Source organism: Conger conger, chromosome 1 (assembly GCF_963514075.1).
Source record: "Conger conger chromosome 1, fConCon1.1, whole genome shotgun sequence".
Classification (NCBI taxonomy): Eukaryota; Metazoa; Chordata; class Actinopteri; order Anguilliformes; family Congridae; genus Conger; species Conger conger.
The window spans coordinates 22,373,221-22,386,103 of NC_083760.1; the positions used below are offsets into that span (position 1 = coordinate 22,373,221).

At 38.9% G+C, this 12,883-nt stretch overlaps 1 protein-coding gene across 1 annotated transcript; it reads right to left on the minus strand.

Annotated features, from left to right (window-relative positions):
* Window positions 1-4,930: 4,930 nt before the first annotated feature.
* batf (basic leucine zipper transcription factor, ATF-like) lies at window positions 4,931-12,618 on the minus strand. The gene is made up of 3 exons (XM_061251436.1): window positions 12,366-12,618; window positions 10,474-10,578; window positions 4,931-7,859 (listed from the first exon to the last, which is right to left on the minus strand). Exons 1-3 carry the CDS (start codon window positions 12,429-12,431, stop codon window positions 7,656-7,658), a joined length of 375 nt encoding a protein of 124 aa, XP_061107420.1. The 5' UTR covers window positions 12,432-12,618; the 3' UTR covers window positions 4,931-7,655.
* Window positions 12,619-12,883: the final 265 nt, after the last annotated feature.

Below are 12,883 nucleotides of genomic sequence, written 5' to 3' on the forward strand. Positions count from 1 at the left end.
ATACCCTCAAATGAAAGCTGATAGTCTGCACTTCAACCTCATTGTCATTGTATCCTTTCAAACTCAAAGTGTAGGGTGCAGAAAAACAATGTGTAGCTGTCCAATGAATGGTGCCCACTGTGTATAATATGAATGTTTTTTGAAGAAATTAATGGATTAGACAATATAGGAACTATATTGTTTCATTCAATCACTTCCTGTTCCGCTAGAGTAGAAAAATGAGGTAACAAAGAACTATCCATCCACTATCCGAGACAGATGGTAATTGAAGTCTGGCAATGGGAACCAATAAATGCATAAATGGTTAAACATACCACTTAGCACCGTAAACACAATAATAAAAACATTTTTGAACATATGGAATGGTTACAAGCTTGCCAGGAAGAGAATGCAAGTGCATGCTGTCACCATGGATGGTGAGGAAGATGGTGATAGGGCCCATAAAGAACCCAAAGTGCCATCTCCATAAGAAAAAACTCTTTGGAAGGGCGGGATGAAGAAAGCCCTTACTGAGCATAATAAATCAAAGCACCTGGAGTTTGCCAAACGTCATTGGAATTATGGCTGGAAGAGAGTGTGAGGGTCAGATGAGACCAAATGGCCATTACCCACCATAGTTTGGAAGCAAAAGAGGAAAGGATACAATGAGAAGCACCTCATACCTACTGTCAAATATGGAGATGGGGTGTTTTGGGGTTGTTTTGCTGCCAGTGCCAGTGGCACTATTTAAGATCAATGGCATAATGAATTCAACAAAATACCAGGAAAGGAAGCAGAGACTTGGTTGTGTGGCGGATTCTCCAATTACTCTAAACATATCAAAGTCCTCACAAAAATGGTTAAGCGTAAACAACATCCATGTTCTGCAATAACTTGACTTAAATCCCATAAAAACCCCTATGAACTGAACTAAAGTTGAACTAAACCCCTATGTCTGAACTAAAGTTGCACAAAGTATTAAACCAGGTGTACCAATAATTGTGAAACCTGTTTGGGGGAAATACATGTTTTATTTGAAAAAATGTTTGATTCCATGTCGGAAAATAACATTTATTCCAATAATGATATTGGTAATTTAGAGTAAATTATTTTTATCATGGGTGCCACTAATTCTGGAGCCCACTGTATTTCACACAGGAGGACACTGATACAGGATGCTCCATCTGCAGGTATTTGCTCCAACCACGTGCTACACCATCTGATTTCATAAATTATTTTACCTGCTTAGTTCAGAAAGTGAGCTCATTAGTGAAATCAGGTGGGGTAGTGCGTGGCCAGGACCTGGAGTTGAGAAGCCTGGTCCTAGTGAATAGGAAAACACTTTGCAGAAAAACTTTTTCACACTTCATAGTCAGATCAGAATATCAGAAATGCTTGCAAATATCACACATATGAAATACCCAAAAACATTGTCATATGATCTTTTAAATCAACATATATTCAAGCCCAAAAATGAAAAAGGACTCATACGGAGTCTGTGCTGGGAAAAAAGAAACAAGATTTCTTTATCCTGTCCATTCTTAATATCTCTAGACAAGCACCTTGAATGGACTGGAAGTCATTTTAATACACACACTTTAACCCTGATAAATGATCAAGTATGGATCCATATTTTCCCCCAAAACATTAGAAATATAGAAGGAAAACAATATTGGTGAAGTACATCCATCCATCCATTATCTTAACCCGCTTATCCTGAATAGGGTCGCAGGGGGGCTGGAGCCTATCCCAGCATACATTGGGCGAAAGGCAGGAATACACCCTGGACAGGTCGCCAGTCCATCGCAGGGCACACACACCATTCACTCACACACTCATACGATGGGCTATTTAGACTCTCCAATCAGCCTAACATGCATGTCTTTGGACTGTGGGAGGAAACCGGAGTACCCAGAGGAAACCCACGCAAACACGGGGAGAACATGCAAACTCTGCACAGAGAGGCCCTGGCCGACGGGGATTCGAACCCAGGACCTCCTTGCTGTGAGGCGGCAGTGCTACCCACTGCACCATCCGTGCCGCCTGGTGAAGTACATGAAAAGCTAAAACATTTGCACAACTTGCTGCCTAGAGTTCTTAAGCCTTTGCAGTAACATCAAATAAGTCCTGGGCTGCCAGCAGCACCAACAAAACAATTCCATGCAAGTGACTGGATGAAACATGCTTTGTATACAACACTCATTATGTAGATTTTTATGGGTATGTTTTTTCAAACAAGAAAAATATATACGATATTTTATATTGCACTGCTATAATATTGCAGCATATCTGCTAAAGTAAAAAGCTGTGAACGTTTGAACAATGCAATGAGAGAAGTCGAAACTTTGTCTCAAGGGATTTGGTTTCTTTCTCCACCTGAAATTCTATGACTGGCCACTAACTGGCAAGAACAAAGATTAATAGCAGATGTGACAATGGAAGACACCAAAGGTCTGAGATTGTAGTCTAATGTAAATGTGTGTGAAAATTACTGAATCAAACAATCCAAAACAGGATGTACACTGGCAACAAAATAATGTTTCTGTGGGTGTGCTCCCTTCTGTAAGCCTCCTTGATTCAATTTCATATGCAACATTTTTAAATTGAAGGAAAATGCAGGACTAATAAACTCTGAATAGGCTCAGAGTGACTTATAAAAAATAATGTCCTTGTCCTTGAAAAATAAATGTCCTTTAAAAATAAATTATTTGCAGCACTGCGGAAACTATTACTGTATTTGTCTTGCTATTGTTCTTGTGCATAAAAATGCACAAGAATCACTTAACAAATAAGTTGTGTTATGATGATGATGATGATGATGATGATGATGATGATGATGATTGTTATTACCATCATGTTGTAAAAATAACCCTGGACTCTTTTATTGCCTATTATAAAGGTGATTAAAATGCAATATTTAAAATAACAATGGCTACAGATGAAGGCATTTGTATGCACCTAGACGAACACATGCCCATTTACCTTATTTTAAAAACATACCTGGTTCCCAAAAACTCCAATTGAACAGGCTGTAGAGACCTCTTCTGAGCCGAACCATACTGAGGCGATGCGGGATGGGATTCCAAGGATGAAAACTTGGGCGAATGAGCAGGTGAACTGTCCGAACATTGTCACTGCAAACAGTTCTGGTCTGACGCTAACCACTTTGATCCAAGTCCCCAAGCAATTAATGGAAGTTGCCACAAGTGCAATGACCCGGAGACCCTTTTTATCCAAAAGCCAGGTGACGGGAAATATAAAGGGGATATAAGTCAGCATGTAGATCATTGACATCCAGTCTATTGCGAAAGAATCAACATTGTAAAACTTCATAAAAATATTGTTGATAATTCCGTACTGGATCCACTGGAATGCATTGCACAAAGAATATGAGCTGAACAGAAACACTATTAACCATCTCCTTTTATATAAGCGCGTTGTTGGTTCGGCGTCCTTGTCCACAATTGAAACTTTGTTTAATTCATTTTGTGCAGGGGTATTGTCCCCTTTTACGTTACGTTTTTCAAGGTCCGAAATATTTTTTTCGCAATTCATTTCATATCCAACGGCACTGCTGTCGTCGCTCATTGTTAATCTTGTAAAACTGTTCTTGCAGATGCGGTAGATAACGGAGCAAGCACGGGGGTGGCTATAGCCTACTTGGCAGACAATCCAAATTTAATTTAGACCAAATAATGATATAGTATAGGATTTATTTTAATATAAAATAAAATTCACAAACTTGGCTACCTATAGTTGACACGCAAATTTCATATATAGCTTGCACTGTCTGGAATTTATAGCTTGTCTTAACTTAAAGCGTCGTTTATTTCACAACCGCTAACGGTAGAATGGCAATTCCTTTCTTTTTGGCAACTTATGGCAAACTAGTCATTGCCTATTATGTCTTTGCATGCTTCAAAGTTAGCTATCAAGTAGCATCAGAAAAAAATGTGACCGACTGACTTGACTGCCAAATAGCCTAGTGATTGTGATTATCAAGTTATAGGCATGCATCCATTTTTTTCCTAAATGTTATCTAATAAACGGACGCTATACAATTATTCTAAGTAGAATTAGCTTTTGCCAGCTAACGAACAATTTAAATACATTTACTACACTTCGTACACATAAGCCCTGGCCCATAAACTACCTTATCCTGCTTGAAGAAATCGTGCAGCCGTTGTAGTGTCTATGTAGACTTCCTTATGTTTCAAAATTCCGTTATCTTCCATTACCTTCTGCATGCCCGTCCCCCATTTAAATGCCGGGTTCCCGCAACCACGTGGTGTCCGAAAGCTAAATCCACCCAGTGAAGTTTAACCAATGATCGATCGTCAAATGCTTGCACTCGCAGAACATACTTGGGCATTGCATCCTAAAACCTCAGAATTCACTATAGGGTTCGTCATTTATAAATTCCCATCCCATTGTGCTAATTTCCTATGGGGGGGGGGAGTAGGGTATTTCGGCCTAGTTTACATGGTGGTTTTCTATGTAAGACAAAGATGACATATTTCCTATTGTACAATTTTGGGCAAGAAGTGTATGTAGTCTAACAGGTCTGTTTTGTTTATATAAATATGTTTTTCTCGTGGGTGTTAAGAACTTGAAACCAATAATATGAATACAGGACGAATTTGAAATTAAGCCTATGGTAATACTTCAGAATATTTCGGATAAGTTCCAGCTAGTAATAACATACAAACAGCTCCCCAGCAATTCCAGTCTCAGAGATCAAATCATTTTCGTACTCCTCGTAACCATTTGTAATTCTCATTTAACACAAACTTGTGACCGGCTGTTTACTCTTAATCATCTGATCGGGATTAGGACAGGGTCAGGTGTTTATATAGAAATATGCCAAACATGGGATACTTCACTTTCGTTGGAAAGGAATAGATCCATGAGGCAAATATCAACCACTAGATGGCACAGTAAAAACAAAGCATTTCGTTTAATTTCTTTACTTTATTATAAAAATACAGTACACGCTGTAAAACAGAAATCGAATACGTCACAATATATAAAGCATAAACATGACGACCGGAAATGCCCATTTTAATCAAGGAGATATGATTGATATACATTCATTTTCTGAGAATACTTACAGACACACTTACTTTTGGGGAAACTGCGCCCCCTATTGTACTTTGTCGTAATGTTGTGTACACATATGACTGAATTACTCATTATTAAGGTAACGCAGAAAAATAAAAGATCAAAAAGGTTTTGGTCATGATCTTATATTTGCACCATTCCAAAATGGCCATATCAGTCCTTAAGTCTTGTAGGCAATCATTTACTGAAATGTCATCCAAATGCTTTCCAAGTTTCTTATACTTATTCTGTTCGCAGACAGATGGGCAGACAGCCGATAGACACATATTGACGATGCAACTGAAGTACTGGTAAACTAAAAAACTAAAAACAATATGTGAATGTATTATTTTTGCCAATAATATTTCCTTTAATTCGACATTCAAGAGATAATACAGTCATCTCAGCTGTGGTGATACGAAATGAAGACCTTCCCTTACAAAAACATTTTCACATGTAAATAAAATAAAATGTCATATATGAAGGAAATAGATTACATGTTTTCCGTTCCCATCAGTGGGATTATTTTCATAGTTCACATGTGTACCCGTTGCATATTGGGTGTTTCTCGTGTGATTCTCTTATAGGGGTTGTTACTGGTTTAAAATAACCAGTAAGTTTTACAACCACTTATTATTATCCACTATTTCCTGAGACACAATAGGACAGGCTAAATCCGATTTTTTTTTTTTATGTACTGTACCACAATGGAAAAAAATATTGCTGTTTAAAAAGGAAACGCCAGTCTTTCCAGGCTGGAGAAAATGACACTAAGTAGCATATTAGACTACTACATAAATTATCGCATAAAGTAACTTTAACCAAGAATCACAACGATTGTTTTTCAAAAGATATCCTTGAGAAGAAGACAAGAGGTGACTCACTATACAAGAATGCATGTTTCTATGGAGTGCTTGGGAAGGCAACCCTGTTACTGCATAACTACATTTAGATGATTAATAGATTTTTAAAATGATCTATTGTTTTTCAAAGGTGTTTCCAATAACTACTTGTGCTCCAGGTAATCAGTAGGTCTGCACTGCTCATGATATTTTAAAGATGTGTTGAATAGTAACACATCTGTTTAAAGTTCCAATTATTATTTGGGAAAGAGAACCGCAGTTCATTGGGTTGAAGATGACCCAGTGCATGACTTTTACTATTAGATAGGTCAATAACAGATAGGTAATCTCATGTCAATGGAGTCTATCGATTACTGAGCCTCATTTTGTCAGTGTGGATACCTATGAAATGTGGCTTGAAAAATACAGCGTAAAATGCTTATAATTCAATAATAGGGTATAATATAGTCATATATAGGATATATGCAGTACGGTGCAAAAGTCTTAGGCACCTGTATAACATTCTGTACCGATAAGATTCTTAAAAAAAAAATTCAATGAAAGGTCCTAAATAAACATACTATACATTTTACATGACATTTTAATAATTTGATAGAATAGTTAAAAATTGAATCAAATCAATATTTTTTGTGACCACCCTGCACGTTAAAACTGCATCACTTCTCTGAGATAGCCAACGCTGTCCTGCAGTTCTATAAGACAATCAGCAGGGAGGTTGTTCCAAGCATGTTGGAGAACTTTTCAGTGCTATGATGAATATTTGGAAATCTAAAATGTGTTCTTTTATAATAACACACACTCAAAAATAAACATATATATAATAAAGTCTAGGATGCCTAAGACTTCTGCACAGTACTGTATATAACTACTGTATTTGTAATTGTGTACATAATAATTTCCTAAATTTCGTACTAAATAACTAGATTCTCACTCTGAATTTTAAAACATTCAAAACATTGTCAATGGATTTGTACTAAAATCTTGAGGTATTTAGGACATTCTAATGTTTACTATAAAACATTCTTTTATGATGAATGCAATCATGAAGGATGTCAAACTGCACCAAAACAGTAAAAATGTAGAAATTAATATCCAGACACAAACACTTTTCAACCATTAACACTGTAACTGTTCTGAGTTAACACTCAGAAAACTAATCTCATCAACTGAACTGCAAGTATAACGGAAAGGTCAAGACAAGTCAATATATTTTTAAAATATTCATGTTTGGTAACCTATGACTCCTGAAATAAATAATACAGTTTAAAATTAAACAAAAGTACACATACGTCAAAAGAACCTAGACAATATCAGTTCTAGGAAATGTAACAGTTACGATTTTGTTTCTAAATAAGAAACAAGTTTACAGTACAACAATTGCTGCGCTGTGCCACCAATTGATCCATTTCCCAAAACCTGAAATGGTCACACATACAAGACACATTCAAAATGACACTTATACCCATTCTATCCCATCAGCCACCTGTGTTGAATAAATGTTATTCATTTCATGAAAGGACATTGGCAATGATTGTGTTTGTTGGATTGTCTAACAGTAAAGTCATGAATTGTCATTCCTTTTAAAACTATCTTGACTGGAAAAAACATGTGCACATGTGTGAGACCCTCTCCCCCTGTAAGGAAAACCCCACATGCCCTGCTGAGATTGTCCACAGTCGCCCAACTCTTTGATGGTAGTAGCTCCCCCAGTGGTCAGTGCTGGTAGCGTGAGGCCATGTGCGGTTGGTGGAAGGCTCCATGATGCGGAGAGTACAGGATGTCGGAGGACTGTGGACCCATCATAGAACACAGAGACTCATGATTGCTCAGAACATTTGTCAAGTATTTGGCCTCCTCTGTCAGCTGCTTCACTTCTTTCCTCAAGGCGGCATTTTCTTTTTCAAGGTTTTCACTCTCCTGAAACAACAGAGCAGTGGCTGTCAGTTGGGTTTGTAAGTTGTAGTGTGCTATATTAAAACCAAACTATCCCACTGTAAAGTAATGGAAGAAGATCTGACATTCACACCCATGGATCTTCTGACATACGGTTTTCTACTAGTATTTGTTCAGCAACTCTTCTATGGTGAGGTTATTTAGCCTGATTTGTGCCAGATTTTGTAGACAACTCGAAAAGTGTAGCTTAATGACAATCATTTTGTACCAAGTCAAAAACCAGGCCTTTTCTCAACATTGTATAGTCATTTAGTATTTCCTGGCCAGAGTACTTCAAACTGGGCCACTGCCAAATTTCAAATAACAAATTTCAGAAAATGGAGGTTGTTGTGCTAGAAGTGTGGATAAACAGATAAAGGTTCCACTTAGCTCTGCTGATGGGACCGATACATGATAGAGAGGCGGTACCACACTGTGAACTTACTGTAAACAAGGCCCAGGGTAAGCCCCACCGACCGCTGGCGCCTACGTCACTCACCCAACCAGCATTTCAGTGCACACACCTTACCAGAAATGATGGCTTCACGCTCGTATCTGCCCACCACCAGATAAAAGCTCATTTTCATTGAAGAAAAAATATCTGAAAACCGACAGCCTCTAACAGGAAACATGTCACAGAGAGGGAAAATTGAGCTTCCTGTTTATCGTGTCGTGATGAAACTGAAACCACAGACCCCTGCTATCCCTCATAAGCTCTTTAAAAGATTGAATAGCTGTATTTGGTGCTTCATTTGTTTTATATGTTATATGTTCTCTCTCATTAAAGTCCCATCTTTGGCTCTTTATAAAATACATTCTAATAAAATGTTCTAATAAAAAAAGATCTGGGGAGAATTGAAGATGATACGTATCAAACTGTGGGCCAGAAACTACAAGAGGCTCAGAATTACAACAGAATAACTTTTGTCATATATTACTAGGATGTTGACATTGTTTACCCAGAAACCATAAATGTTAGGTTTGATAGATTAACTTTAAACATCTAAGTTTGATTAATATAAGTTTCATGTATCTAGACTATATTAACATAAAAGGCTGCCATTTTGCTTGTATTATCACTGAGGATCGATTTAACAGATACTTGTGATGTTATTCACATCTACAAATCTGAAATGAAGCAAAGGAAAAAAGTAAAAATGTAATGAAATCTCATTGCACGTTATCTGTGTAGCCAGTCAAACCAGAGAGCATGAATTACCATGGTTCTATAGAAACTCAGCGGTATTTCCCCAGTTATTTCTGGACAGCACATTAGAGAAACCAACGGCACAAGTTGGATAAGATCATCCCAGCCCTGCTCTCCCCTCCAATAGCACAGCATGTATTTTATTTCTGAATACTTTCAGCAACCGTAGATTTCTCTTGCATCAGCCAGATTTCCTGTCTCGGTTTTTGTATGTAAGTTATGGACAGGGAAGGCACAGCTGACCGGTCACTGCAAATATCTCTTCAGCTCCTGCCTGGGGTATGTGCGCTCTGATGTCCCAACTCCCCCTGAGTAACCACTGAGAAGTGAAAGTGCTTAATCGAAGGCTCATTTTCTCAATAGCCCTGTTAGCAGCATATTCACTGGAGCCATGTCCGGAAATGGCTTTTCTGTATGAAAAAGTAAAGTGAAAGCAAGTGACTAAAAACCTTACACCTAAACCTTGTCAATGAACAAACCCTGTCCCTTGACAGGAAGTATGTGCATGCTTTCGATTTGTGTATTTGCATTCTCCTGCTAGAATACAACTGCTGCAAATTGGACAGTTGAAACTAATATGATAATACAATCACACAACACAAAACCTCTGAGAAGCAAAATACTATAGTACTTGCAGTAGTCAGGCCAACAAATAATATTCTCACAACATCCTGGTCATAATTCAACTACATGCCCCTACTACAGACACACTACAGTCTTTGCAGTACCTTAGATTACAGAAGATAATGTTTGAGAAGCACTGAATCTGTCTGCAATTTCACAGTGCCCATCAGTGCACCACTCCAGATCTCAGAAGGGACTGTCGCCCACACATTGTTAATTGATGCAAAAGTCTGCTGTAAACACCAAGAAGGCCTTCTTCATGTGTACATCACAGCAGAAGCCATCAGGATGACACAGCACCATATGGCCCTTTACATTCCCAATATGACATCGGTCTGCACGCACACCATCTATGCCCCATGTAATTGCCCTTGGTTTGTTATCTGGCAGTATTCAGATGAAATTAAGGTAGGTACAATTGTTTTAGCTGACCGTTGCATATAATCAAAGTCCTTTCTCTGGTTCCTCACATGCAAGCATCTTACAAGCCCCACAACTCCATTCCAGTTCTGACCCAAGTCAGTTGAAACACTGTGTCTAGTTTGCATATAGATATCATATTTTGTCATTGGATTCTGGTTATTTCTAAACTTCCCTTTTCCATAAAATCTATATTTATTGGAAATTGGTGGATCCAGTTGTTAAAAGTTGCAGCTACTTCTGCATGTTTATTTAGTTCCGTTTCTGAAAAGTAGAAATGACGTCATCTCAGAGTCCAGCAATATCGATGTGTGTATTCAGCAGCAAGCAGAATGGTAACCTCCTCACCAAGTGCAAGTTGTCGGCCTTCTGTGTCTGCCTCAACCGGCTCTTCTGGGCAGCAATACGATTCTTCTCCCTTCTCATCACCTTCTTCACATCATCCGAAGAGTCCTTGGAAAAGTGGGGGGTGGGGGGGTACATTTGATGAGATTTTGAACATTTTGGGGTGAAATGGCTCAGGCAGTAAGAGCAGTCGTCTGGCAGTCGGAGGGTTGCCGGTTCAATCCCCCGCCCGGGCTGTGTCGAAGTGTCCCTGAGCAAGACACCTAACCCCCAAATGTTCCTGACGAGCCGGTCAGCGCCTTGCATGGCAGCCAATCGCCGTCAGTGTCAGTGTGAGTGTGTGTATGAATGGGTGAATGAGAAGCATCAATTGTACAGTGCTTTGGATAAAGGCGCTATATAAATGCCTACCATTTTAACATATAACACGATATCATGCATACATGTGAAAGTTCTATTTGATTTATACTACGTAAAGTGGCTGAACTAATTGAAACGCTGCAGAACCCTGCACACAGGGCAAGTTCAGCCGAACAATTGAATTTGTCCTTGTGTTGGACTTCCTTCTGAAAGCGGAAGCAAACAAGGAACTGGAGGAGCTGCTTCTTAGAAAGAGAATACTGCACATTATCTTTTACAACTGTGGCAAACAAACACAACTAATGCTGAATGACACAGAAGGAAACTCATCTATCAGATAACTAGAGGACTTCATGAGAATTACAATAAAGGTCAGGCCTTGAAATTTCTGGAAGGAGGCCTCCCACAAACTTCCATCAAACTTTCAGAAGTTATATCAATACGATGATATCCAAGAGCAGAGGTGTGGAGGGGGTCAGAAAGTAAAAGGCCTGCCATGTGATTCTTCCACCCACCAACTCCCAGCTGAAGAATTGTGCTAATTTGACAGTTGGAACAAAATACTATGGAGAATTTTTATTTTCTGCTCAAGTGCAATATAACTAACCCCACAAAGTTGCAGTTCTTAGCTTTTCAAGGTGTACGTCACCTTGCTGTTTAGGTTTAGGTGTGATGTAACCAAAACAACCATTGTGTAAGGTCTAGGAGAGGCTGGATGACTGCCATGTCATGTTAAAAGTTAAAACTGTGAAACAAGTCTTACATAGAGGCGATACAAAGGCACATGTGCCAGAGGAGTGCTGTTTTTCACAGCAGTTGTTTGAATGGTGGGCCTATGTCACTTCTAAGCACTACTGCCACACAGGCTGACCAAGGCTCTTGCAGTGATGGAGAGCTTTCCCGTTTTGTCAGTTTAGACTCTTTCTCCAAACACACCCAGTTTCATCTGTTGGGTGTCACAGTTTCAATGGTATCATAATGATTCTGCAGTGTTGCATCTCCTTTTTTGAACTTGGGTATCAGTCATGCAAAGATACATTTCTGACACCATAAAGATGTCCCTAGTTGTATGAAATTGGTACATTATCCATGTAAATATAAGTTGAAGGCAAATAAGTACATATTTTCATTAAACTCGAAATGAAGCAACAATTTAATAGCCTCAGAATTAATAGACTGCTTGTATAAGACTGGTCCCCATTGAAGAAAGTGAAACCCAGGACCAAGCTCAATCACCTATGGCTGTTTGCAAAAGCATGAATATAATTTGAATATACAGTTAATAACAAAAGATTTTGCTTCCTGCATAGATGGAGGTGCTCACCAAGGACCTGATCTAAACTGAAAGGGATCCATAATCTTCAATCATTACATTCAGAGAGAGCATTACAACAGAGCCTACAAAGCTGAAAACAAGCGTTAATATAGGTGAGCTATCTATTTCCAATCTCCAGTAAGCCCCCATTCCTGCCATCTGAATGAACTCGACGGTGAACATGTGCTGAAGCGAACCAAAAGAGCAGAGCTGGTCTTACCTGCCTGCTGCTTGGAGATGGAGACCTGGTGAAAGTTGTGTCATTACTGTCAGAGCCCTGAGCCATAGCCAAGCGCGTCACCAGAATCCGTCACCAGCCTCCACTTCTCTCTGCGTGCGTGTGTCAACTTGGTTTTCTGCTTAATGAGTAAGGCTCTTCTCTCGCGCTCTACTCGCTTGCCTGCTCTTTCGTTCTCTCTCTCTCTCTCTCACTTGCTCGCTCTCACTCTCTCTCTCACTGTTGTATATGCAGTGACTGATGTGGTTTCTGGTAAAAACAGAGCAAGTGACACTGGACTGGAAGTCACATGTGTGGAAACTTTTCTCACAAACATACAGGAATGTAGCTGCCTGAAACCCCATAAAAAGCCCACTTTTTCAGTAAGGTATATAATATGTACAATTTTGCAGGCTATTTATACATAAAGGCTGTGAATTTATTTGAACCTCTACTGAATAATATTTGTGATACAACCATGTAAAATGTGTCCTTTCAGCTTATGATGTTGCTTTCCACAG